The sequence below is a fragment of the Aspergillus stella-maris genome, assembly GCF_047715825.1.
Source record: "Aspergillus stella-maris strain CBS 113639 unplaced genomic scaffold BDV14scaffold_61, whole genome shotgun sequence".
NCBI lineage: Eukaryota > Fungi > Ascomycota > Eurotiomycetes > Eurotiales > Aspergillaceae > Aspergillus > Aspergillus stella-maris.
In genome coordinates this window covers 87,314-111,767 of record NW_027396855.1, presented here as the reverse complement: position 1 = coordinate 111,767, position 24,454 = coordinate 87,314, and the positions used below count along the sequence as shown (strand labels likewise).

Sequence of the window (24,454 nt, the reverse complement as noted above, 5' to 3'; positions counted from 1 at the left end):
AACCCGATATCAGACAATCCTTGAGAAAGTTCGCGTCAGCGTCTGTGCACCTTTCCTCCAGGACTAGTCGCAATCGCGATAATCATCCCAAGCTTAATCCTTCATGGTTCGCTCGGTTGGTGGCGGTTGTGTGACCCGAGCATCTGAACAATCGCGAGGCTGAGCTCAGCAAAGATATCAAACTGTGTTGACTGCGGGGTATCCCTGTGCCGATTTAGCCTGTAGAGATGAAGATTGCGAGGTCGAGGATGTCCATGAGGAGTGATAGAGTTGACCGTCTTTTCAAACCAACACCAACCATCCCGACCATGTGGTGATTGGCCAAGGGAAAAGGCAACCAACTAATGACTAGTTAGACGATGGGGTCAAAGAGAGCATAGTACAATGATTTGCAGCTAGTGAGGTGTGGGTGACCCTGCTAACGATACTAGGGAAATTAGCGTGGTGATGTTGAACCGAGGATCCATTGCGCTTTTCAATACTGGTTGTTGCCCGCCTCTACAATTCAAACGGGCTATGGATGGAGGGGCGCTTCATGATGCGATTCGAGGCGCCGAAAAAGAAATGCGCTCACAAGCAGCTTCTTGCTTTTTCCTATGCTCTGCGCACCAGTTAGAGTGCTTCGCTTCGACGAGCTCAACTATTTATTTCCAGCACACAGCAGCCGCAGCCGCAGCAACAGCAACAGCAACAACATTCCATACCAGCAAAACCATGATATACAATTTACCCCGCGACAAAGAATGAAAATCAGATTACCTACCATAGCCAAGATCAACGCGAGCAGTCCCAGTCCCTTTATTGAACTCCCGCGGTACGCGCTGTTTCAGCGACAGTCGAACCGTGGGACCGGCTCGCCCGATTAACGATTAACGTTCATCCCGCCAACTCTAGCACCTCTAGTAGCAACTCTAGTAATAATAGCAACTACCCTCCACCAAACTTCGTCAAACTTCAGCGAAACTAACAAGAAACTCGCACTGTCTCGCACTCGGCATGGATCGCTAAAGGGTGTTACCGGATATAGCACCTTGCAGGGCGCTTGAGACTCTTTTGGGGATAGGGTCGATTGGAACGAACGCCACTCACTTCTGCTACAGAGTAAGTAGACTAACTAGGTATGCACTACTACTGCACTGCAGCTTGCTTCCTGCAAGTATGCATGGCGATCGCCGAGGAGGTATTAACTCGCTACTTACTGATGGTGGACGGTGGAGGGGTCGACCGGTGGTGTTTCCTTTTGAGGGGGGCCAGACAGAAGCGCACTTCTTCACTCTTCTCTACACTAAGGGATGTAACCACCTATTGCAAGTGCAGTATGCATAGTATAGTGCTTACTAGCGCTAGGCCGACTACGGAGTATGGTAGGTAGCTCCTCACTAGGAGCGCTGCTAGCTAGGTAGTATCGAGACTCGAGGGTAGACGACAATGGATTGAGCTCGAGACCCTCGACACCCGAATGAATCGCACTGCAGTTTCTCTGAACCTGGACCTGGACCTGGCCCTGACCCTTGCACTTGCGCACACCACTATATCCGGAGCACTCGGAAACCCCGGAGCGCAGTGCAGAGCAGACTTGGCAAGATAATGGGATACGCATATACGTACGTACGCACCAGCGTCCAACTAGTATCAAGAAGATTCGTAACCTGAAACCTCAGTACCATACGGTACCCCATAACCAGCCCTGTATCTCCCACGGGTTCGTGACTGACTCGCCGTGACGGCCACGGGGTACGCGAAAACCAAGGTAGACTGACTATGGCCTTCCAAATTATTCAAGGGAAGATAGACGACAGATGGGCAAAGTAGATAAGCTGATTGGCAGCCGCGCGGGAAAGACGCTGATCATTTAGCGATGCCGTGCGGTTCGAGGTCGAGCACGAGTTCAGTCTCTGCTCCGTAGCAGGCGTAGACTAGATAGTCTCGATAGTGGGGGCAGGGTAAGACATCCCGACACCGTTCGTCAAGAACAATGGGATGGACTGAAGAAGAAGTCGAGTCCGCACGGGACAGGCGTCATGAGAATGAATGGATGATTGAATGAATCGTTATCTAGAGTGGATGAACTCGGAGCAACATGAGGGGCGACGACGATCGCGAGCCGTGCGAGACAGCGACAAGGGAAAGGAAAGGGAAAGGCGAAGAACCAACCCCTCTCCATCTTCCTTTACTTCAAAGTCGAGAGTTTGAAACGGGCCATCCTTCAGCATCCCGATAGACCACGTGACGTCGAGCCCCGCTAAGAAACATCCCAGCTCAGATCTTCACGTGAACCGCTCTCAGTCTCAAGTCCAGCAATGTCCGGGACTGGAGGAATATTTCTTCGACAGGTACGGCACTAGCACCAAATAAGCAATAATGTGGAGAGTTCCCAACAATCCAGCCAGCCTGGTCCAGTGACGTTGATGTCATCCGGGCAGATCGTCCATGCCATCATCTACTGCATCTTGTTGATACTTTTCAGCGAAACACAATGCCTACGGCTCTAACATAACACTGAGAATGGACAAGTCTGCTACCGGCGACAAAACACCTACAAATACAACAACCCCCACAACAAACGGCGATGTGGCACAGCAAGAAGTCGACATCTACTCCCACTCCGCCCTCCCCGACCACGACACCGAGTTCCTCAAGCCCGAAGACCTCCAAGCCTTTGAAAAGGCCCTCGTCGACCAAGACGCTGACCCTCTCGTTGCGCTAAATGACTGGCGCCCCGTCTACCAGCGCGTCGTCCGCCCCCGTCGAAAAGGCAATAAGCAGAAGCGCGCGCCGCGGCGAACGAAAGATGAGACTCGGGAGGGAGTCTTCTATACGATACTCAAATGGCCGTTCCTACTTATTGTGCTTGGCTGGCTTGCGTTCTTGAGCGCGGGGTATGCTGCGACGAGGATCTATATCTTTCTGTATGAGCAGTGGGTTACGTGGCGCGGGAAGAGGGAGAGTTTGAGGAGGGAGTTGTACAAGCATGAGAATTATGGGGATTGGTTGGAGGCTGCGAAGAAGTTGGATGAGTATTTGGGAAATATGAGGTGGAAGAAGGTGGATGAGTATGCTTATTATGATCATTTGACGATACGGAAGTTGGCGAGGAATTTGCGGACTGTGAGGGGGCAAGTTGAGAAGTTACAGATTGAAGGTGGAGAGGGGTCTGAGGCTACTATTGAAGAGCTGTGCAATCTGCTTGAGGCGTGCGTCAAAGCGAACTTTGGTGGCGTTGAGAATCCCAGGCTCTACAGTGAGGCGTACTCTGGGACGAAGGACCTTGTACAGGAGTATGTTGATGAGGTGCATGCGTGCATTAAGGTCATTTCAGATTCGCGCGCCGCCAAGAAGGAGGACAAGTACAACCATTTCAAGCACTTGGATACCAACTTTGGAAGGACGGCGCTTTGTTTGTCGGGTGGTGCGACGTTCGCTTACTACCATTTTGGCGTTGTCCGAGCACTGCTTGATAACGAGGTCCTCCCGAGTATCATCACTGGAACGTCAGGAGGCGCGCTTGTTGCCGCGCTGGTTGGAACTAGGACAGACGACGAGCTGAAACAGCTACTGGTGCCTGCCCTCGCACACCGAATAAGAGCTTGCTCTGAAAACTTTACCACATGGTCAAGGCGGTGGTGGCGGACAGGCGCCCGCTTTGATACGGAGGATTGGGCCCGTCAATGTAGCTGGTTCTGCAGGGGCTCCACCACCTTTCGAGAAGCTTACGAGCGCACGGGGCGCATCTTAAACGTGTCATGCGTCCCCTCAGACCCCCATTCGCCGACAATCTTGGCCAACTACTTGACGTCGCCCAATTGCGTCATCTGGAGTGCTGTACTCGCCTCCGCGGCAGTCCCTGGGATCCTCAACCCAGTGGTGCTAATGACGAAGAAGCGCGACGGCACCCTTGCGCCATACTCATTCGGCCACAAGTGGAAGGATGGCAGTCTGCGAACGGACATCCCAATTCGGGCATTGAACCTGCACTTCAACGTCAACTTCACCATTGTTTCACAGGTAACCCACCCCCGCAATCACAAAACTCTTGTATCAAATCTAACTTCTCTAGGTAAACCCACACATCAACCTCTTCTTCTTCAGCTCCCGCGGCACAGTCGGCCGCCCAGTAACCCATCGCAAAGGCCGCGGCTGGCGCGGCGGGTTCCTCGGCTCCGCAATAGAACAATACATCAAACTCGACCTAAACAAGTGGCTCAAAGTCCTCCGCCACCTGGAACTCCTTCCCAGACCAATGGGTCAAGACTGGAGCGAGATCTGGCTACAGAAGTTTAGTGGCACTGTAACGATCTGGCCGAAGACTGTCCCGTCTGATTTCTGGCATATCCTGTCGGACCCTAGTCCCGAGCGCCTGGCTAGGATGCTAAGAACGGGACAGCAGAGCACGTTCCCGAAGATCCAATTTATCAAGAATAGACTGAAGGTTGAACTTGCGATTTTGGAGGGGTTGCATGCTCTCTCGCCGGATGGTGGCAAGGGACGAGCTACGACGCCGAACCGACGACCGTTCCCTATACCCCTTGAAGATGGGTCAGGCTATACAGACGACACGGAAGCTCCTGATCCTCGCGAAGCACGATTAAACGCGAACCTCCCGGAGCGCAGCTCAAACTCGCACTCCCATTCCCACAATTACAGCTCTAGCTATGAGAAGGGCTTCTCGGATATGTCTGACCTTGACGGCCTTATCTCTGCTGAGACTAGTTCCGTCGACGATCATGACCACGAGCAAGACGCTGTAAAGGGTCAAGGACAGGGAACAAGCACAGGCCTCTCTCGCCCGCGATCTGCAGACGCGCGACTTGGTACGGGGGCCCGTCAAAGAAGGAATAGTGCCTCGAGTATCTTTAATTTCGAGGAGATGAGGAGGCAAAGCGCTGTTTTCTTTGACGATCCGGATGTTTATCGGGATGGGAACTAAACAGACAAGAGTGGCCGGGCCATTGAGCGTTTCCTTTGTTGCTTGATGGAGGGTCTGAGCTTCCTGTACGCTGTAGTCCGCATGGAATACCTTGATAGAGTGGCCTTGAAAAGCGATCTATGGTTACATCATCCTTGTTCATAGGTGCTCTGCTCTGCATGAACTTCTTAGTTTGTACTCGACGGAGTATACTAGGATCTTGGCATCACTTTTTGCCCCCATGTATATGTATATAGAATGTATTATATCACTGCACTAGCGTTGAAATTTCAAGGTCCAGTTTGTTTGATATCTCTTGTTACGTAGCTAACGACAAACTTGCATGATATGCTACCTACTCCATACATAGTACAACGCCATCCGCTCCACGCTCCACGCTCCACCCACCACGACGTCAAACCCAGCGATCTTTAGCTCACAAATTGATTACCTTTGCATCATGGTGCATCCCGGTACCACACCCAGACGATCTTTTGATTAATTTTATCCACTGCTGTGGCGTTTGACTTGAACGGTCGAACCCTGATGCAGTTTACAGAGTATTGATAGCGTTGTACTATCCGCACCCGCACTGCTCCGCACCCTGCCAGTGCCGACTACCGCCCGAGTGATCCCCGCTACAGTACCACTAGCACAACCTCCCACGTCATATTGCATGCGGTAGCGCACGCCGCACCACTACTTCGCTGGACGATGCTTTGTTTCGAGTTTGTTGCGAGATACTAAACCCGTGATGGACCACGTGTGGTGCTTTTTTTGTCGTGTTGATGGACAGTGTACTTGATAGGCGGAGGGGGTGGCGAGTGACTTTGCATTTCCCGGACCACTAGCCTATCGAGTGCCCAGTAGTGTACCTCTGCACGGAGTCGATCGGGTGTGCATGAATTAGTCTTTGTCGCAGTCGTAATGTAAGGCCGACCGGCGATATGCTTTCCGATTGGGGTATGTGGACTGGCCACTGCGGAGAGGGAACAGCGGTGGGTAATGGGTATGGTATGAAGATTCAGGACGACTCGAGTCCAGGGTAACCATCGTCTTTGTTTCATGCTTGTCGAATTGAAAGTGAATGTAATGATTGTTACACTGGCAAGGTCAGATCACGAGCCAAGACGCCGTGATTGCCTGTGCTGATTGGAAGTCGCCATTGAGTGCGTAGATGCTTTGTAGAGCGACTGCGGCTTCAGATGAAAAGTCCTCGACGAAGGATTGCGATGCCGCCACGCCGATGATAGCCGGGTCGATGTCGGCGTCTGGCATTGGGGTGTCTGTGTCGTTGGAGATGTGGCCGTTTTTGATTGCTTTGGTATTGGATGTTTGGTCCTTTGATTGGGCTTGTATCTCCTTTCCTAGGTCGAGGACACGGTGGTAGCCTTCTATCGCGAGATGTGCGAGGCCGAGGGTATGCCAGACGCGGGCGAAGTTGAACTCCATTTCTTGCCTTTCGACTAGCGGGCTCCCCTTGCGTTCGCGGATGCGTTTGTATTCGTTCATAAATGAGAGGCCTTGCATGATTTGGTAATGTCTGTTCTCAGACTGTCGCTTCATCGAGTGGTGGATGTAGCAGAGTCCGATGGAGAGCAGGACGGCCGGGTTCTTGTCGTCGAGTGCGTATGCGCGGAAGAAGTAGTTGAGGGCCGGGTAGAAGCTGTTTCCTGAGTAAAGGATGTGGCCGTATAGCACGAGTAGAGCTACGTCCATCTCCCCCGCTGGGATGGCAGTGCCCTTCTCGTCCTTGGTTGATAGTGCTGCGCGCTCTTTATATATTGACTCGCGGGGGGCTTTCTTGGTGCGCGCACCGGTGATGCTGTCTGGAAGTGAAAAGTCGATAGCTTTGATCTGCCGAAGCATGAACTTCATCAATGGCGATGAGTGGAAAAGGGATCTGTGAGGGTCTCCGCAGAGGCAGCTGAGCATGGCAAATAGACGATATGTGTCTGTCACGAATTGATACTCCTTGATAAACCAACGCGCTTCATTGGAAAGTGTTTCTTCGTCTTGTGCTCGAAGAGCGCATGCTATATCATGTTAATGTTACTATTAGAAGGCTAGACGAGGGAGACTTACTGAACCAACAGACGTGGATCAACCGCGTGCCGTTCTTGGAATGATACCAGACACTTGCGTCCGCAGCAGCGCCCAAAGTGTCGTAGGCTTCACGGGGCTCATTCTGTCCTGCTACTGCAAGAGCGTACTGCAAAAATAGGTCTAGCCAATCGTCAAAGTTGATACCATGGTAGTCCGTCGGAATAATGGACTGTGTATGCTCCTCGGCGGCCCCTATGCATAGTTAGCTGTGCTCAATAGACCAGAGTCGTGGTCACTGACCCAAGGCATCTTGAAGACGAGTTGCCATTTCTTGCATCTCTTCCATAAGACTATCTTTGTCTGGCTTACTACTGTAGCCTGAAAAGACCACGCTGCGCTGCACAGGATAGAAAGTCCTGTTGAAGCGGAACTCACGCAGTAAGGCATCAGCAATGTCAAGCCAATCCTCCGTGGCCTCAGCATCCCCAGCTTGAAGTTTGGGCTCCAGTTGTTGCAATTTGCTGTAAAGAAACCGAACGTTCTCACCTCGTTCAAACTCACTCTGACCGAGGCTCGCTGGAGCATCGGCGGGTTGATTTGAGGCTTCATCTTCTGCGGCCATGTCCATTGATCTGAACTCCCTTGCAAGCTCCTCAAGTCGAGTATCTTTTCGTCGACGATTGCTCCTAGTGTCCTGCCTTCCTAAAAAAATAGCGTCGTTGACATATTTGAGCGCTTGCTCAGCCATTCCGATGCCTTCATAAAGCCTAGCAAGTTGTACTCGAGACTCAATGTGATTCGAGTCATGTTCTGAAACAGTCAGGTAGCAATTCTCGGCGTCTTCAAGCTCGCCTATAAGTCTGAAGCAATCACCCAGGGCCATGAAGAAGCTGACATCGGCGTATTCAGTCTGTTGAATGGGCCTATAGTATCGAAGCGCTTCCTCAACCATGTCAGCTTCTTTGAGCGCATCGCCTGCTTCGCGAAAAAGGTCAGCGTAATCGTAGAAAAGGGCGGACTCTGAAGTATCGTCTGGTTTCAACCAGCTAAGATGGCGCTGTTGGAGATTAGCTTAAGACACTACGGAGAGTCGTATTGAGACTTACAAGAGCTTCATCGACATTTTGGTCCCCAAGCTTCAAACGGAAAAGACCGAGCTTTATGCGGAACTCAAGCGGTAATCCTAAACCATAAGACTCCAATGGCCATCGTTTCGGAACGTAGCCATCCGCTTTGATTCTTCGAGGGACGTCTTCGTCATCCCACTCACGGTCATCCTCATCGAAATCTTGCCACATTGTGTCGTCTTTGCGACGTAGGAGCCATCGTGCGATTGCTTTGGCAGCCTTTAATCCTTCAAAATACCTTCCAAGATAGCTGTATAACTCAATGTAGATGTTGGCGTCGGACCAGGTGAATTCGCGAACGTTTTCAGGATTGAGACTTGTAAAGTGCTGTACAGCATCTGACCAATAATCAAGTGCTTTCTCATAATCATTTTGATCAGTCAGAGCATCTGTGAGGAGCCGAAGGGCTCTAATGTTGTGAGGTAGGTCCTTCAGAATCCTCTCGTATTCCGTCACTGATCGCCCGTTATGACCAAGGCCTCGATAGAGGGCGGCCCTTTGAAAGCGGGTATTGTAATTCCGAGGGTCAATCTCAAGCACACGACTATAACAATAGAGAACGTCATTCATTGAAGACTGCATGTCGTCGCCTGCCAGATCCATGATCATCCTCGCGACCTTCAGCCATACGCTGGGATCTCTCGGCCGGGTATGGGCACCATTGAACAATGCTGTCACGGCCTTCTCTTTTTGGCCTTGAGCCAAAAAGATCTCGGAGAGCATCGAGTGAGCGGCAAACATCTCGGGATTGATCTGAATAGCTTGGCTGACGAGGTCGGTAGCACGCGCATAATCACCGTCGATAAAAGCAGACGTTGCTTCAGAATGCAAAAGCTTGAACTCCCCGCTGGGCTCAAGCGGCTTGCGGGGGCCTCTTTTGATCCCTTTACCACCACGGGCACCATATCGACCGGAGAATCGACCCGTGCGCCGACGTCGCCTACGAGAATACCCCTCTTCTTCGTTAGATTCATTGGCATCGTCTGAAGATACCTCCTCACTGTGATGGTTAGCAAGTATAAAAAAGGTAGCAGTGGCCGGTGGTACGCACGATGACTCTTCGTCTTGCGATGATAATTCATAATTCGAGTCTTCCTCAGCCTCACCCAAGCCTATGAGTTCCTCGTCCACTGGAAACTGTGCAGGATCTTGAGATTCAGACCCTGAAAGATGGACCCGAAACAACGCCGGGTCAAGGACTGAAGCATCAGTTGAGGCGGGCTGCTGACTCCCTTGCCAAGGATATTGGATTGTTTCATCAATATCAGGATAGGCAATCTCCCCGGGAAGGAGACTATTATCGGGGTCATCTTCGTCGAAGTAGTCCATTTTGGCTGGTTATCATAGTCTGGTGACCGTCATTGGACGACGGCCTTAGCGACGAGTCTAGAACCTCGTGGGGTCCGGGAGGGAGATTAGCACCGACCGAGTGGCGAGGTGCGTAGGAGATGACAGGCTAGAGAAATCGAAGGACACTGCGAGAAGGAATTGTAGGGAATGAAGAGAGAAGGTTAGCAAGTTTGTTCTTGAGTCCAGTGATCACAGTTCTCAAAGCGGACAAGCGTGGCATAAACCTTGTGCATTACTCATCCTCTGCATAATCGTCAACAGGCTATTTGTTCAGTTCACAAACCAAATTTAGTCTCGGCTCGAGTCTTGCAGTGCAGCGACGGAATCTTGTTTCTCTCCTGCTGGCGAGACTCCAACATCCTCTTCTTCTTCTTCATCACCTCCGTTCCGACCTTGTTGCCCCCCCTCCCCGTCCTTTTCTTACCCTCCTTTTTCGTCCCCTCCACCTCCTCCCTCTTCTTCGTCCTATCCTTCCTCCGATCTAGGACTCGCTGCCAATCTGTGTTTGACACACTATTGCGGAGTCTCCCGACATCCTTTCGTTACGAAAAGCGAGTCGAGTACAACGAGGATACCCAGGGCTGGAAATAGGACAAAAGGAGAGCCTCACGCTGTTGCTACACTCACGGTCGTGATCGATTTCCTTTTGTACACGGTTCTTTCTCTCGTTTCCTTCGACCGCGGCCTTTGTTCGTCCGCTCTCTTCAGTCTGACTACTCCTTTGATGCTCTTTCGATTCGATTTCTCCTTCAGAAAATCCGAGTCAGGTAGTACAGCCACTGGACTGGCCTGTGCCTCAATCGACATCGTCTAATAACTCCTGCGGTTGGGTTCTCGCTCGCACTTCCAAGTTGTGCCAAAAAGCAACGCTAGCGATCTTCCTTTAGCGAGATCGTCTGCCTTCATTCTTAATCTTAGTACTCACGCTCTAATCCGGCTTCCGATACAAGGCTTTGACGACCCTACGCAAACTCAGCAGGTGCTGCAGGTGTTTTGCAGTAATATCTATCTTTTCTGTATCTATATTCACCGAACCCTCGTGAACAAAAGCCCCACCAAGCATCTCCCCATCCGACGATCGATTCAGAATCGCTATCGTCGTCTATACCCTCCATGGCTAGTCACATTATCGGCAACCGCAACAGCACCCCAGAAGCCTCGAAGTCTTCTCTTCGACCCCCTTCGTCGTCCCGTAACCTGGCTACCCACCAACTCCGCGCATCCGCCGATATGTCGGGCTTCCCGTCCCCTCTTTCGTCCCGAAGCATCCGTCCTGCGTCCGAGGTGTTCTTCAATCAGCAGGCTCAGACGCCAAACAACACCGAAGACCCTATCGACCGAGCCGCTCAGCAGTGGCTCGCGGACATCGACCAGTATGAGACTACACTGGAGGAAATGGCCGCAGCGACGCTGGACCAGGACTTCAAGGATGAACTCAGCGCTATCGAACAATGGTTCCGCGTTCTGAGCGAGGCGGAACGGACCGCTGCCTTGTATGCCCTGCTACAGCAGACCACTCAGGTGCAGATTCGTTTCTTCATTCAGGTTCTGCAGCAAATGGCCAAGAGCCACCCAATGTCGGGCTTGCTGTCTCCTGCAAACTTTGGAGAGAAGGGTATGTATCCTCGAATAAATAATGTGTCCATGTCTAATACAAATATGCCTATAGATGCCATGTCCAACCGCTTGAACGACGCCATGTCGAAACTCAACGTTGACAGCTCGCGGAACTCACTTGGTCGCCCTCCTCCTTCACCGGGCGCCAAGCGCAACTCTGGTCTTGACTCGTCCACCATCAATGCCATGTTCCCCGACGCAGCCGCCGCTATCGCGAAGAAGAAGGCCGAATTCACTCAGCAAACCGGTAATGCGCCCCCGTCCAACAGGAACAGTGCAGTTTTCAACGAGCGCACCTCATTCGTTGCGCCCACTATTTCTGCCCCCGACAACAGCGCCGACAACTTGGGTCAGCCCCCAGTCTCCCCATGGGCTCAGCGCGGCGCAACGGAGCCTCAACCCCCAATTGCTCGGCCCAGGTCGTCTTCCGGCCAGCAGCCCATGGGACAGTTTAGTCAGTCCGGTCTGCGTTCCCCTCTTCCCACCACTCAAACCGCGACCATCCCTGCTCCCGAGATTGAGGCCCCGTTGCTCTCACCGTATAATGTTGGAAATGCCAGCTGGGCTTCCATGACCAACACTCCGATGACTGCAACCTTTGGCCAGCAACTTGGAGCTCCTCACCAACAGGGCTCTCAAGCTGACATGGTGGCCAACGCGACAGCGATGAAGCTGGCTGCACTGTCGACCGTGAACAACCGCATTGCGCTGGATGACGCTCGTAAGTACCGCCGGGCTCGGTCTAACGACGGTCAAGGAAAGAACACTGCATCTATCGCGGGACACAATATCCCACAAGGAGGCTTGGCTAGCCCCGGCCTTCCTGGGGCCAATCACCTCGTTGCCGGGCAGCTTCTGAACGCCCAGCAGTTTGCCGCTCTGCAAGCTCAGCAGCAGGCGGCAATGGCAGGTGGCCGCTCCCGACCCACATCGCCTGGTATCGCTATGCAGGGTGGTGCATTGGGACCCATGGGATTCACATCTCCCCAGAACAATGGATTCTTGGCTGCCTACGACCCCAACAACCCGCTCATGGGCAATGGCCTGGGTGCTCTTGGTATGGGTCAATTCGGTCTCGGTGGTCATGAGGGTTATCTCTCGGACCACTCTGAGATCAACCGTGGCCGTTCTCCACGCGGCCGTCGCGGCAGCTCCAAGCCGCCAGAGGATCCTACCGACCCCAACCTTCTCAAGGATATTCCCAGCTGGCTGCGGTCTTTGCGGTTGCATAAGTACACGGACAACTTGAAGGATCTGCAGTGGAGCGAACTGGTTGAGCTCAGCGACAAGCAGCTTGAAGACCGTGGTGTCAACGCTCTTGGTGCCAGGAACAAGATGCTCAAGGTGAGTACTCTAATTGTGACTTTACGATCTCAACTAACATTCGATAGGTCTTTGAACAAGTCCGCGAAGCCAAGGCCGATGGAAAACTCGAAAATGTTGCCGCATGATAAGCATCTACGTTGCGAATTTGCGTTGGAAATTTCTTCTTTTCTATATTTTCATTTCGTCACATTCCTTGCTGCAATAATTTGATTGATTAGATTGGCTATGGGCATGAGGGGCAGGATCCGATTATTTCCTAGGAACGATCTTGGAGGAGAACCGCCTAATTGCGTCCGGGCCGGACACCTGCTGGCCAGCCAGTGGAAGCCTGCGAGCTGATTCATTGTATGTTGTATGTACTGTTCGATGGATGGATGTGATGACGGGCGACGAGCTTGAGAGACCTGGCTGTGTCTCAGGCGAGTCGCCCATATAATTACGACGACGAGCATGTAATGGCTGAGTACATTAGTGATAAATATGACTGTACAAATTTGTTCACCTTACTCTTTGAATTGCGTCGATGGTTGTAGTATAAGAAACTGTCTCAAGCCAATCAAGTAGGGGAAGGGCGGAGTTTAGTGGCAGAATGCCGGAATAACTTCACCTCTCCGCAGTTCTCCCATACAACCATCGTTACATCCAGTTGCCTTAAGACGACCCTCTTCGCTTATCCTCACACAGCCAATCCAGCGAAACAGCGAGAAAGAAGCCAAGATGCCACCAACAAACCAAGAACTCTCCCTCCTCATCAACCCTCTCGTCCCCGAATCCGTCCAACACAACAACCGGGTACGTCCTCTCGTCCAATATCCCACACGTTCCCAAATCTAACCTATCTATGCAATACAGGTCCTAACCCAACTCCACTCTCTAACTTCCTTTCTACTCGGCCTAACAGCCGGAATCCTCGCCCTGCAATCAGCAACCGGCTTCGCATTCTACTTCCTCGGCACGATCCTCGTTTCCGGCATTTTCCACGCGGCACTGCTATATCGATCGAAGGGAAAGGGTGCAGGAGGATATTACCCCGGTGCAGGTGGTGAAATTGAGGGGTTGATGACGGGGAGGAACGGGGTTGTTTTTGATGCTGGGAGGGGATTGAGAAAGGGTGCTTGGAGAGATGTTTGGTTTGGTGGTGGTGTTTTGGGCGAGGCGCTTAGTGGGTTTGTTCTTGGGTGGGCGGGTGTTGGTGGTGTTTTGAGGTAGAGAGGTTTGTTTTTGGGTTGTTGGAAAGAATGAAGATGGGGTTGGTGGATATGTTTGCTTGCTTGATTAGATGAGCATTGAGCATTTGTCTACTCACTTCGCTTCTGTATATGTGGACTTTGGAATGAAGAGGTCTACCCATATCCAAATGACTTGGAATATGAAAAGCAAACGGTGTATTAAATTCTATGAACATGCTAATAACCTAACGTAGTAATGCCAATTTTGGGTACTACCTATACTTCTATATGTATCAGGTGACTTAGCTGAATGTATCACCCATCAACAGCCTGATTCAACGCATTCACCCGATAACTCTCACTCCGCTCAATCAACTCCTGATGCGTCCCGCGCTCAACACACCGTCCCTCCTCAACAAGGAAGATAACATCCGCCTTGCGAATCGTATACAGTCTATGCGCGATCGCAATGACCGTGATCCCCCTCGCCGCCTTCTCAAGGCCATCCTGCAACAACCGCTCACTCTCAGCATCAAGCGCACTCGTACTCTCATCCAACAGCAGCAGTCTCGGACGGCGGATTAAAGCACGAGCAATAGCAAGACGCTGCTTCTGGCCTCCACTCAGTCGATCACCGTTTGGTCCAACGGCCGTCTCATAACCCTCAGGCAGGGAGACGATCGTATCGTGGATATTAGCCAATTTGCACGCCTCCTCGATATCTTCCTGCGTCAGGACTTGACCAGGCCGCGCACCAAGTTCAAGATTGAATTTGATTGTGCCGTCGAAGAGGACGGAATGCTGCGGGACGTAGGCAATTTCATCGCGGAAGGAGAGATCCCGATTCGCGATATCGCGGTGGTCGATTTCGATGGTTCCGGCACTAGGCGAATACAGCCGCTCGATGAGTGAAATGATGGTTGATTTACCGGCTCCGCTTGGTCCCACAAGAGCCGCGAATTGCCCGGGTGCAATAGAGAGGTCCAGCCCGTGGAGGACTTGTGTGTCTGGGCGGGCGGGATACGTGAATTGGACTCCCTTGAAGGACACGCTGAGGCCTGTTCGGGCTTTGGGGTCTGATGGTGGAGGGGGCTTTTCGTCTGGGTGGGACGTTGACTCGACGTCTAGGTCTTTTGAGAAGGGCGTTGTGATAGGTGCTGAGAGTTTCTTCGTTGAACCTAGATCGAGCAGATTCAGGAGACGGCGGGTGGCCTGAACAGCGCGCGAGACATCAGGTGCCAATGCAAACATCTGGCCCCAGAGCTGTGAGGAGACGAGCAGAGCAAGCTGCACGATGAAGAACTGAGTCTGGGTGTACCGTCCTGCAATGATATTCTTGGAACCCCACCAGTACGCCAGGGCGTAGACGAAGTTGCTCAATCCATACCCGACGGCAAGCCAGAGATTCGTAAAGGCTGACTGGCCGGTGATTTCACGGATGGGACCCTGCAACGAGCGACGGTAGGTGGAAAGAACCTCGGACTCGATGGAGAGCGCGTGAACGGTTTTGATGGAGGTAACGGCTTCGACAGTTATACCGAGAGACTTGGCAAATGCGTCGTTGTGCCTCTCTTCAAAGCGCGAGAGGGTGAAGATGCGCATGTACCCTGCGCCTAGGAGGAGGGGAACAACAGAGAGACAAACCAGCGCGATGCGCCAAGCGATGATGTGTGTCATGACGATGGCAGCGACGAGGTTAACGAGAATACTGAGGATGGTGCAGATGACGGAGCCAGTCAGACCGTTCAGCGCATTGCTGTCCTTGACAATGAGGGAGAGGAGACCAGCAGGCGTACGAGCCTCATGCCATTCAAGCTTCTGCTCGAGAATCGAGCGCAGAGAAAGCACGCGCACCTTGTAAATGAGCTGCTCCGCGATCCAACCAAAGAGAGACCATGAGATGAGGTTGGCAAAGAACTCAATGATAGCCAGGACGAAGAACATGAGACCCCAGAATTTACCGGCGTCTCGGATTGCCTGTGCCTCTTCGCAAGCACTGAGCTTGCCAACGACGTTACCGAAGATAACAGCAGAAGCGCAATACGTGCCACCGATGACAACGGCGCCAGTGATCGCGATAAGGAGAGCAAGAGAGTAAGGACGGAACAGCGAGCCCACGGCCTTGGTGGTGGAGCTTGCAGAGCGCTCGGTAGCAACTGGTTCGTCGTCCGTGGGCTTCTTTTCCTCTTCTTTGGATGCGCTCTCGTCGTCTTGAACCGAATGTACTTCAGTAACCTTCTCCTTCTCCAGAGCCATACTGTCCAACGAGGGTCTAGTCGACGAAGAGGCATCGCCGTCCTGAGAAGCATTGACATTGAGATTTTGCAGGCGAACTAGCTCCGCGTATGCCCCGTTCGCGGCAAGAAGCTCCGAATGAGATCCCTGTTCGATAAGCTTACCCTGGCGCATAACGATAATGTTGTCTGCGTTCTTGATAGTGGAGAGTCGATGAGCAATAGTAACAAGAGTCCGACCAGCAGCTGCAGACTCGAGCGCAGCCTGAACACGCATCTCAGTAGCCGAGTCGAGTGATGCCGTGGCCTCATCGAGAATAAGAATCTGCGGGCTCTTGACGAGCGCACGAGCAATTGAGATACGCTGCTTCTGTCCACCACTGATCAGGTTACCGCTGGCTCCGACCATAGTTGCGAAACCCTGGTCAAGTTTGTTGATGAAGTTCTTTGCATCCGCTAGGCCTGCTGCTGTCTCAACAAGAGAGACAATCTCGCGGATCTGGGCCCGTTCAGTAGCGTTGCTGGTTTGAGCGTCGATGGCGGCGTCGAGTGCCAGTCCCTTCTCACGGACGGATGTAGCGATGTTCTCCAGAGCACTGCTCTTCAGGACGTCCATGAGATGTATATGCGCAGCAGAGTTGACCAGGCCAAGAGCAATATTCTCCAGAATCGACCGATCAAGAAGACAAGGCTCCTGCTGAACAAGACTAATAGCACTGCGCAAGTAGCGCACATTCAAAGAACGCACATCGTGCCCACCAATAAGCACGGCGCCCTTCTCAGCATCATAGAACCGCGTAATCAACCCAGCAACAGTCGACTTGCCGCTCCCAGACAACCCAACAAGAGCCGTCTGCTTCCCGGCGGGAATGTTCAGCGACAGATCCTGTAAGATGGGTTTATCAGGGCGCGAGGGAAACGTGAAGGCAACATTGCGGAATTCGACATCCGCACCGATCGGACCCTCAGGAATAAGCCCTACATCCTGCGCTGTTCCATCAATGGTAGAAGGGCGTTCAATATCCTTCCTCAGCTTCTTAAACGCCACAGCAGCCGCATCAAAGCTCTGCAAGAACGGCGCAACCTGACTGAGAATCAAAGAAGCATCAACAAGCACAAGAATAACAGTATAAGTGTTGCCCACAGTCGCATTCGTCCCCTCCTCAACAGCCCTCGCAATCCTCGTCGACCCCTGCCAAAACGCCAGCGCATTCGCCGAGAACGCAATGAAGTAAAGCAGTCCCGCCTGCGTAGCAGTCGCAATACTCTTCCTGATCCCCGCAACACGCGCAGGCCCCAAATGATCCACAAACCTCGACTCAAGCCTTGCACTCGCCCCAAAGGCATGCACAACCATCGTATTCGTAAACGCCTCCAGCGCAACACTCGACGCAGAAGCCATACATTCCAGCGCGCGCCCAAAGTACTTCCGCACAAAGTACCCCCCAACAAGCGACATAATCAGGTAAGCCGGCGCAAGCGAAACCAGCATGCCCGCAAGCCTAGCGTCCTTGATAAACGCCACAATATAAGAGGTGATGAAAAACGCAATACTATTCAGCACAATTCCAACCTTCTCGCTCGTCCCCTGCTGAATCGTACTTATGTCCCCCGTGATCCGACTCGAAGCTTCACCAGGCGGCAACGTATCGAAGAACGTCGCGTCCTGCTTAAGGAGACTGTGGAAATACTTCTCCCGCATCCGCTGCGCAAGCCACTCGCCCGAGATGTTCCAGCAGAAGACGTAGATGTAGATGAGCACGAAGTATGCGATGCCGATGTACACGATTTGCAGCACCTTGTCGTTTATGGCGGATTGGTAGGCATCGCCGTTTGTGGCGTTTGCGTTGCAGGTCGAGGAGTTCATGTCGTCGACTAACTGGCCGAAGACGATGGCCATTATGGGGAAGGGCACGCCTGAGGCGATGGCGGAGAGGAGGCCGATGCATAGTACGGTTAGTTCTTTTGGCGAGGGGCTGCCGTAGACGAGGAGGCGGATGAAGGTTGTTGATCGGGTGAGAAGCTATAAGTTATCAATTAGTATTTTGAATTTATAGAGTTGTGAGTAGAGAGAAAAGAAGGGGAGGCACAAACCCCAGGCTTCTTCTCGTCCTCGGTTTTCTCCCCCATTGTCGCGAATTGTGCGCTGCCAGTGCCAGCGCAAAATCAAGTCGAGACAACCGAGACTGAGAATCTAAACTGAGACAAAAAGGATTCAGGTTCAACAAGGGTCCCTAAAAAAAGAGGGGACATTGGGTTATTTAAACCGCAGACGATCCCACAGCGGATCGATCATTCAAACAATTAGTTTAGTCACTTTAGTCTATTTTCCGCGCATGTGCAGGAAAACCCCAACTCAGGCAAGCGAGGTCGGCGATCTCATGATCTTTATCTGATGTGTAATTCCAATACGTACCGTACCCTGCAGAAACCCAGAAACCCCCACTGTATTGCTTTATTGCGTCTTCGGGGGGGATTGGCGTTTCGGGAATGGATCGTCGGGGTCCAAGATTCTTGGGGTCTTGGGTGTGGGGCATTTTTATCTGATTGATTTGTGAGTAGTAGTGTATTGTTGATGGTGTCCGAGTTATGCGATATTAGGTTGAATAAGCAATATAAGGGGTAGGTGAGGAGGTATTGTGGTAGATAATATTGATCTTTATGATCGAGTTGCTGTGGTCCTTGGAAAAAAACGGGCTGCTCACAAGAGACATATATATTGTCAGTCCCCTACAGCCATCCCTCATTCTGAACGGAATTCTAAACAAGTTGAAGCAAATAGCGTTTCAATTACTAGCATCCCGAGAAATGAATGGGATGTGTAACAGACGTACAGATTATCAGATTGATAACGTTAACCTAACCGGGTCGAACCGAACAATACAAACTCTAAGCCAGCCATAATCCCATCTAAGTAAACAAGGCGAGAACTAGAAAATCAAGTAATGGTATCCTCCGACAATAATCACAAGTACCTACTCAAGCCGCAGCCTCAACAGCCGTAGACGCCGAAGCAATCTTCTCAGGCTTGTTGTTCTTCCCATCAACAGGAGTATCCGCCTCATCCTCAACCGGCTTCCCCATAGGCGTGCCGAGCTGCATCCATCTATAACAAACTAGAAACAAAATCAGCAAACGAACCCAAATCCGTAAAGATAGAGAGACCTACTTCCAAACCCTAAATCCCCCTGGAAAAACAATTCCCGCGTTTCCTCACCCCATCCCAAACCCATACTAGGGAAGTAACTGACAGCGCTCTTCCCCACAGCCAGTCCCATTCCCGCCTCGACGGGATCAAGCTTCACGAAGTCTGGCGTGGTCCCGTATACCTTTGCCATCATCTTCTGGTGTACATTTCTAGCAGCAAAGTGCCCCTGGTGCATCGCTGCACCGGCGCGCTTAATACCTGACCATTTCGCGACATCACCCGCAGCATAATGATCAGATGCAATTGTGGCAGAGATAGAAGAAACATCAGATGGAAATTCCAATGTCGGTTTAATCCGGACGTAGCCTTGCTCGTCGCAGACGTCAGAGGGGAGGTATGTAGGTGCGGTGGGTGTGAACTTGGAAACGGCATTGATGACGTGGCTGGCTGTGAGGGTTTGCGTGTTCGAGAGGGAGAGAGTATATGAGTTTTCGCCGTCCTGGGTGATATTGCTGACGCGGGCGCCCATTATCGTCTTGACGCCGCTTTCTTTAATGACTTCGAGTGCTTTTGCGGCGAATTCGTCGGGGAGGGATTCGGAGGAGAGGAGGGCTGCGCGGGAGTGGATTAGGGTTACGGGGACGTTGGGGTGGAGCATTTTGCATTCGGCGGCGATCTCGATGCCAACGGCGCCTGAACACATATTATCAGACTGGTTTCTAGAGGTAGAGTGAGGAGGATGTGTACGTACCCCCTCCAATAACAGCAACGCCCTTGGACGCATCGCGGACGTTAGCGAGGTTGTCGGCTGTCTCAGCAAGGAATCTCTCCCTTGCGAAGGAACGCGGAGCACTAGGGTACTGGCGAGCGAGTCCAGTGCATGTAATCATGTAGTCATAGTTCTCCTGCGTTGACCCCTCAGCCGTCGCAATGGTAGCTGTCTTAGACGCGCAGTCCAGAGAGTCGATGGACCCTTGTACGACGCGGATCTCAGGTGTTTGGAGGGCGGAAATATCAGAGAACTTAAGCCAAAATGACTCTGCAAATTCTTTGGAGGAGAGGGCGAGAGGCTGGCCGATTAGATGGTCTTTTCCATAGTCAGCATATACGTTGAGATAAAGTAGGGCTTATAGATAGGAGACATACAGAATCCATCACGCGGATCAACCATAGTAATCTGCACAGAAATCCTCTTGCGCGTGCCATTGTCACCATCTGTAATCGAGAACCTGTGTCGTCGACCATGACACAGATCAACCAGGTTCAGGGCGGCTGCGAGACCGGCATATGAACCGCCCAGGATAAGGACCTTGAATGGCGTCTGGGGAGCTCCAAAGCTAGACATTTTGGACGAGACAACAATCAGTAACTCTCAACTCAACTCAAACCAGATAAACAAAGCTCAGGAGATAGTAACAGGTAGCAAAGACACGAGAAAGAACACGGACAGGGCGTAACGCGACTAAAAGAGGGGAGGCCAAGTGGACTGAGTCGGCTCAAAACGGATGTTATCAATCTAACCGACCCGCTCGTAATACAGGGGTGGTACAGAGGCGTATTGCTCACCGATACAAGGGCCCACTGGAATTAGCACACGATGTATCCTCAGCTGCATTAGCTTGGGGGGCTCCCACGCTCTCCGACTCTGGCTTCTGCGGGATGGCGCGGCTAGCTTGGGCAGCCACGTTGCGGTGACTTTGGCTCTGGTGAATGTGTCGACTGTTATGAAGGCTCATCCCAGGGCTTGAGAACTTGGCCCGAGATACTGGCGTTAGACATGGCAGCCGGTATTGGGGTCGTAGTAAGGAATGTGCGACTTGATTCCTGCGGAAGGAACGAATCAAGTGTCCTGCGCGGATCGGATGCCAGAAGGCTGGAGACATCTTTTCCTTGGCTAAAAGGGGGCCGCGGTCACCGTTTCTTCTGGTACGCTGTTGCGATGCCACTGCCAGGAGTGGGCGGGCCTGGGGAATAAATCATTGGGAGCTGCGGCATGCTTACACGTCTCCACTGGCCATCTACTCAATGACAGAGCGTCGTTGTGTCTGGGTTCTGAAGTAGTCGGCAGACTGACGCCATGTTCTGTCAGAGTGAACAACCGAGAGGGCGAGACCGGAGCGCTCATGCAAGGAAACCCGCAATGCGAATACTAGTTCGCGGGCGGTACAAGCCGACTCATCTGGAAGTGACTGGGCCTGAAACTAACCCAGAGGCCGATTCTACACCGACAAAATGCCAGCCTGATCAAATGCCTGCTCAGAGTCTGGCATACTAAGCCACTAATGAATCTCAGGCCGAACGCCGAGAACACTGAAATTAAGTCTTAGCTAAAACCAATAAGCGCCAAGATCGGACGTAAAAGTTTTCGAGCAATGGGGGCTTACATCCCTCGCAGTTGGGAGAGAGTGGGGTTAGATTATCAGATTGATACCCGGTTTCGGAATCTTACCATCCGTACGGTAAAGTTACGGATCAGATAATACGCCGACGGATCAGATAAGATCAATCGCCGCTGCCCCTTGATTACACCCACCGGTCTTCGGCCAGTATCAGCGAGAGCTGGAAGTAACAGGGGCAGACAAAATGGGAATCGGGTTCAGAGAGCTTACGTGCTCAACTGCCAAGATCTCGGTTCGCAATTTGTTGGGAAGAACTCGCAACATGTGTAGACCGATGTCGATGCCGGGTCTCTGCTGGGTCAGACGTTCTTTATTCACTCGACAGATGCAGTCTTTGGCTTGAAGTTACCGAAAGCCCCGACTCCGAGCAGCTGGTACCAGCCGTATTCCCTCCACTTGATCTATCTCGGGTCGGCGATCCTATCTGACACTGCACCAACGTTATTGGAACGAAGATGCTTCGGCTTAGCCCAGATTGTTGTACTGTGAGTCGTCTTTGAGTCAATCAGCTCAAAAGAGCCGACCATACTGTGAGTGATCTGAGATCAGTATTGTTATACTTTGTGGAAGAACACGCAGATTGTTGTAGCTTGTTATCAATTCGGAATACTCTCAAGCCTTGGATGATGGGCCTTTGGTTTTAAACCTCTCGAAATACATGTTGTCCTACGACGGCAACAGAAATGTAATGCTGCCACACGTCGGGTATTTACCGCGCCTACCATTCTGACCAGCCGTAAGCTTGCTCCTGCCTGTTTTACTGGGACGCCATCGTGCCTTCCTTTTGTGAGTTGCTTTGTCAGCAAACTGTAGAGAGAAGGAACGACCTGCAATGCACCGATTGCGATTTCCTGATATAGAGTGTATGAGATAAGAGATTTTCTGCTACATTGACTGTTTTAATGATGAAACACTCCTTTGTTGTGTTGAATCTAAACAGAACCCCTCTTCGCCTGTGCACCCCTGGCCAGGAGAAGCTTGATGACCTGCTTCTGCTGAAAAAGCCGAGCGAGGTCAAGGGCAGTTCCATCCCTTCTAGACTCTGCATTTATATCTGCCCCATTGTCGAGTAACAGTTTCACGGTACTTAGGTGACCCTTCTTTGCTGCAGCCTGCAGCGCTGTCTTCACACCAAGCCGAACACCCTCATGGTGTATATTCACATCAGCACCCCTCGTAAGTAACAGTTCAACAACTTCTCTATGACCCATTCTTGAAGCTGCGTACAGCGGTGTGTTACTTCTCTTTACTCGGCCGTCAACATAAGCTCCCTCGTCGAGGAGCAATCGGACAATATCTTCGTGTCCAGCCCATGCTGCGGCCTCGAGTGCCGTCATTAAAGCCTCCGAGTCGGGGTCGATATTGACACAAGCACCGTTGGCAATAAGTAGTTCCACGACTGTCTTGTGCCCTGCTACCGCTGCAGCGCTGAGTGGTGTCTTCCAAGACTTCACCGCGTTGACGTTCGCGCCTTTGTCAAGAAGCAGCTTCACGATATCTTCATGACCTGCATCTGCCGCCGCGTGGAGTACTGTTGTGCAACACTCGCATTTTAGATGAATATTGACATCGGCCCCGTAGGCTAGAAGCTGCTCAACTATGCTCATATGTCCGCGAGCAGCAGCTCCGCACAATGCCGACCCATGCTGGGCGTCGACCTTGGCGCCTCTTTTGAGAAGCAACTTGACAATATTTTCATGACCGGCTACCGCAGCAGCCATCAGCGGTGTGCCGCACATTAATTTTTCCATGTTATCGATATCAATCCCAGTACGAAGCAGGATTTCCACAAGTTTTGCGTCCCCTTTGCTAGCTGCCAAAAAGACCGGTGTCATCTGTTCTCCGATTTTGCCTGTCCAATCGTCGTAATGGCAGCGCAGGTCAACGTCAAGCTCACCCTGTGTGACAAGCTCCGCGATGCACCACGATATGCCTTTAACGGGCCCGGTTATTTTCTCCTAAATCCTGAGACCTTCAGCGAAGGCCACCTGGGCAGGCTTTGGAGGTGTCGATCTCGAGGGGTAGACCACTGTGCCCGCCCAGGAGCCGCACCAAAGACACTGGAAAGTGTAGCGGTCCAGCCCTGTGTATCCTTCAATGAGGAAGGGTTTAAGTGAGTCGGATGAGAACAGTTCAGGTTCGAGGTGGTCTCTGAGCTCCCTCCGGGTCGCGAATGTCTTCCCGCAGACGCTTTTGCTAGGGCAGTAGTAATGGAGTATAGGTTGTTCGGCATCCGGTGCATCGGTCTATCCAGGACGTCAGTATTAACTATCTGAGAACATCCCTGGGAGGCGACTAACATTGACAACTGTCTGCTCTTGCGTCTGATGTTCGTCGCTGTCCAAGGATGATATATTAGCTTTCTCTTGTGGTACTCTGTAAAGGGATTTGAGTCAAAGTAATGAATCATCCAAGACCAATACTTACAGTTTAAATTGTGCATCCTCCGGATACGATGCTGCTGCCCAGACAGGTAGTGGTGTTTGAAATTTAAGTCCACTATCCTCTCCATTCGCACCCGACTTCAATGCCAACTTGGCTCGGTTTGTCGTCCGAATGGACATGCTTAGCTGCATCCCTGGACGCAACGAGGACTCCCAACTTTTATCTGTAATCAAATTCCATGTCTTCGGCTTCCCATGTACGGGGCTGAATAACCAGATAGAACGCCGACGGATGGCTGTCGTCAAGGGACTGTCTCTGAAAGCATGCTGGAGAAAGTCAAGGAATCCCTATTGACAATTAAGTTTACGGGGCTCAAGAGCAACAACAGGTTGCTGAATTAATCCAGGAAAATGCACAAGGCTTACCTCGAATTTCCCGCACACTTCCAGCGGAACAGGGTATCTCCTCCCAATCGCATCCTGGAACCGAACAGGCTTCCAGTCCCAGGGCTCTTGCAGTTCATTGATTTGTAACTTCAGCTGTTCTGTACCTGTTCGTACTTGTAGCTCAAGATTGTTCGACTCGGTTTGCACTTGTTGCTGGAGATCTTTCATCGCCAGGCTGTGCAATCCACCATTAGCATACCACATTCAAAGATACCCAGGTAGGTAAAGCTGAAAATTTACTTATTCAGCGAATGCATAATCAGGGATAAGGTCCCCGTATAACTCTGAACAGAGTCTCTAA

At 51.8% G+C, this 24,454-nt stretch overlaps 8 protein-coding genes across 8 annotated transcripts; 3 read left to right on the top strand and 5 right to left on the bottom strand.

The window, feature by feature from the left end:
* The first annotated feature begins 2,310 nt into the window (after positions 1–2,310).
* On the top strand, positions 2,311–5,210 carry BDV14DRAFT_180010 (patatin-like phospholipase domain-containing protein). Its single transcript, XM_073769850.1, has 2 exons — positions 2,311–4,005; positions 4,058–5,210. The coding sequence occupies exons 1-2, from the start codon at positions 2,506–2,508 to the stop codon at positions 4,925–4,927; spliced, it is 2,370 nt and encodes a 789-aa protein (XP_073624634.1). The 5' UTR covers positions 2,311–2,505; the 3' UTR covers positions 4,928–5,210.
* Positions 5,211–5,801: 591 nt separating this feature from the next.
* BDV14DRAFT_120784 (tetratricopeptide repeat protein) lies at positions 5,802–9,568 on the bottom strand. Its single transcript, XM_073765895.1, has 5 exons — positions 9,131–9,568; positions 8,059–9,079; positions 7,253–8,009; positions 6,992–7,204; positions 5,802–6,942 (listed from the first exon to the last, which is right to left on the bottom strand). The coding sequence occupies exons 1-5, from the start codon at positions 9,406–9,408 to the stop codon at positions 6,020–6,022; spliced, it is 3,192 nt and encodes a 1,063-aa protein (XP_073624633.1). The 5' UTR covers positions 9,409–9,568; the 3' UTR covers positions 5,802–6,019.
* Positions 9,569–11,021: 1,453 nt separating this feature from the next.
* On the top strand, positions 11,022–12,949 carry BDV14DRAFT_180005 (RNA-binding protein VTS1). Its single transcript, XM_073769849.1, has 2 exons — positions 11,022–12,390; positions 12,438–12,949. Exons 1-2 carry the CDS (start codon positions 11,047–11,049, stop codon positions 12,495–12,497), a joined length of 1,404 nt encoding a protein of 467 aa, XP_073624632.1. The 5' UTR covers positions 11,022–11,046; the 3' UTR covers positions 12,498–12,949.
* Positions 12,924–13,719, top strand: BDV14DRAFT_120762 (EMC6 family protein). Its single transcript, XM_073765894.1, has 2 exons — positions 12,924–13,164; positions 13,225–13,719. The coding sequence occupies exons 1-2, from the start codon at positions 13,090–13,092 to the stop codon at positions 13,579–13,581; spliced, it is 432 nt and encodes a 143-aa protein (XP_073624631.1). The 5' UTR covers positions 12,924–13,089; the 3' UTR covers positions 13,582–13,719.
* A 137-nt stretch (positions 13,720–13,856) lies between these two features.
* Positions 13,857–17,905, bottom strand: BDV14DRAFT_203556 (ABC transporter ATP-binding protein; the record flags this gene model as incomplete). The annotated part of the gene is made up of 2 exons (XM_073774305.1): positions 13,857–17,798; positions 17,870–17,905. The coding sequence occupies 2 exons, from the start codon at positions 17,903–17,905 to the stop codon at positions 13,857–13,859; spliced, it is 3,978 nt and encodes a 1,325-aa protein (XP_073624630.1).
* A 588-nt stretch (positions 17,906–18,493) lies between these two features.
* Positions 18,494–20,844, bottom strand: BDV14DRAFT_211008 (putative pyridine nucleotide-disulfide oxidoreductase AMID-like). The gene is made up of 4 exons (XM_073776008.1): positions 20,070–20,844; positions 19,675–20,010; positions 18,945–19,616; positions 18,494–18,891 (listed from the first exon to the last, which is right to left on the bottom strand). Exons 1-4 carry the CDS (start codon positions 20,266–20,268, stop codon positions 18,755–18,757), a joined length of 1,344 nt encoding a protein of 447 aa, XP_073624628.1. The 5' UTR covers positions 20,269–20,844; the 3' UTR covers positions 18,494–18,754.
* Positions 20,327–20,844, bottom strand: BDV14DRAFT_180001 (uncharacterized protein). Its single transcript, XM_073769848.1, has one exon. The coding sequence runs from the start codon at positions 20,804–20,806 to the stop codon at positions 20,486–20,488; it is 321 nt and encodes a 106-aa protein (XP_073624629.1). The 5' UTR covers positions 20,807–20,844; the 3' UTR covers positions 20,327–20,485.
* A 2,371-nt stretch (positions 20,845–23,215) lies between these two features.
* BDV14DRAFT_180000 (uncharacterized protein) lies at positions 23,216–23,659 on the bottom strand. The gene is made up of 2 exons (XM_073769847.1): positions 23,623–23,659; positions 23,216–23,568 (listed from the first exon to the last, which is right to left on the bottom strand). Exon 2 carries the CDS (start codon positions 23,562–23,564, stop codon positions 23,271–23,273), a length of 294 nt encoding a protein of 97 aa, XP_073624627.1. The 5' UTR covers positions 23,565–23,568; positions 23,623–23,659; the 3' UTR covers positions 23,216–23,270.
* Between the last annotated feature and the right edge of the window lie 795 nt (positions 23,660–24,454).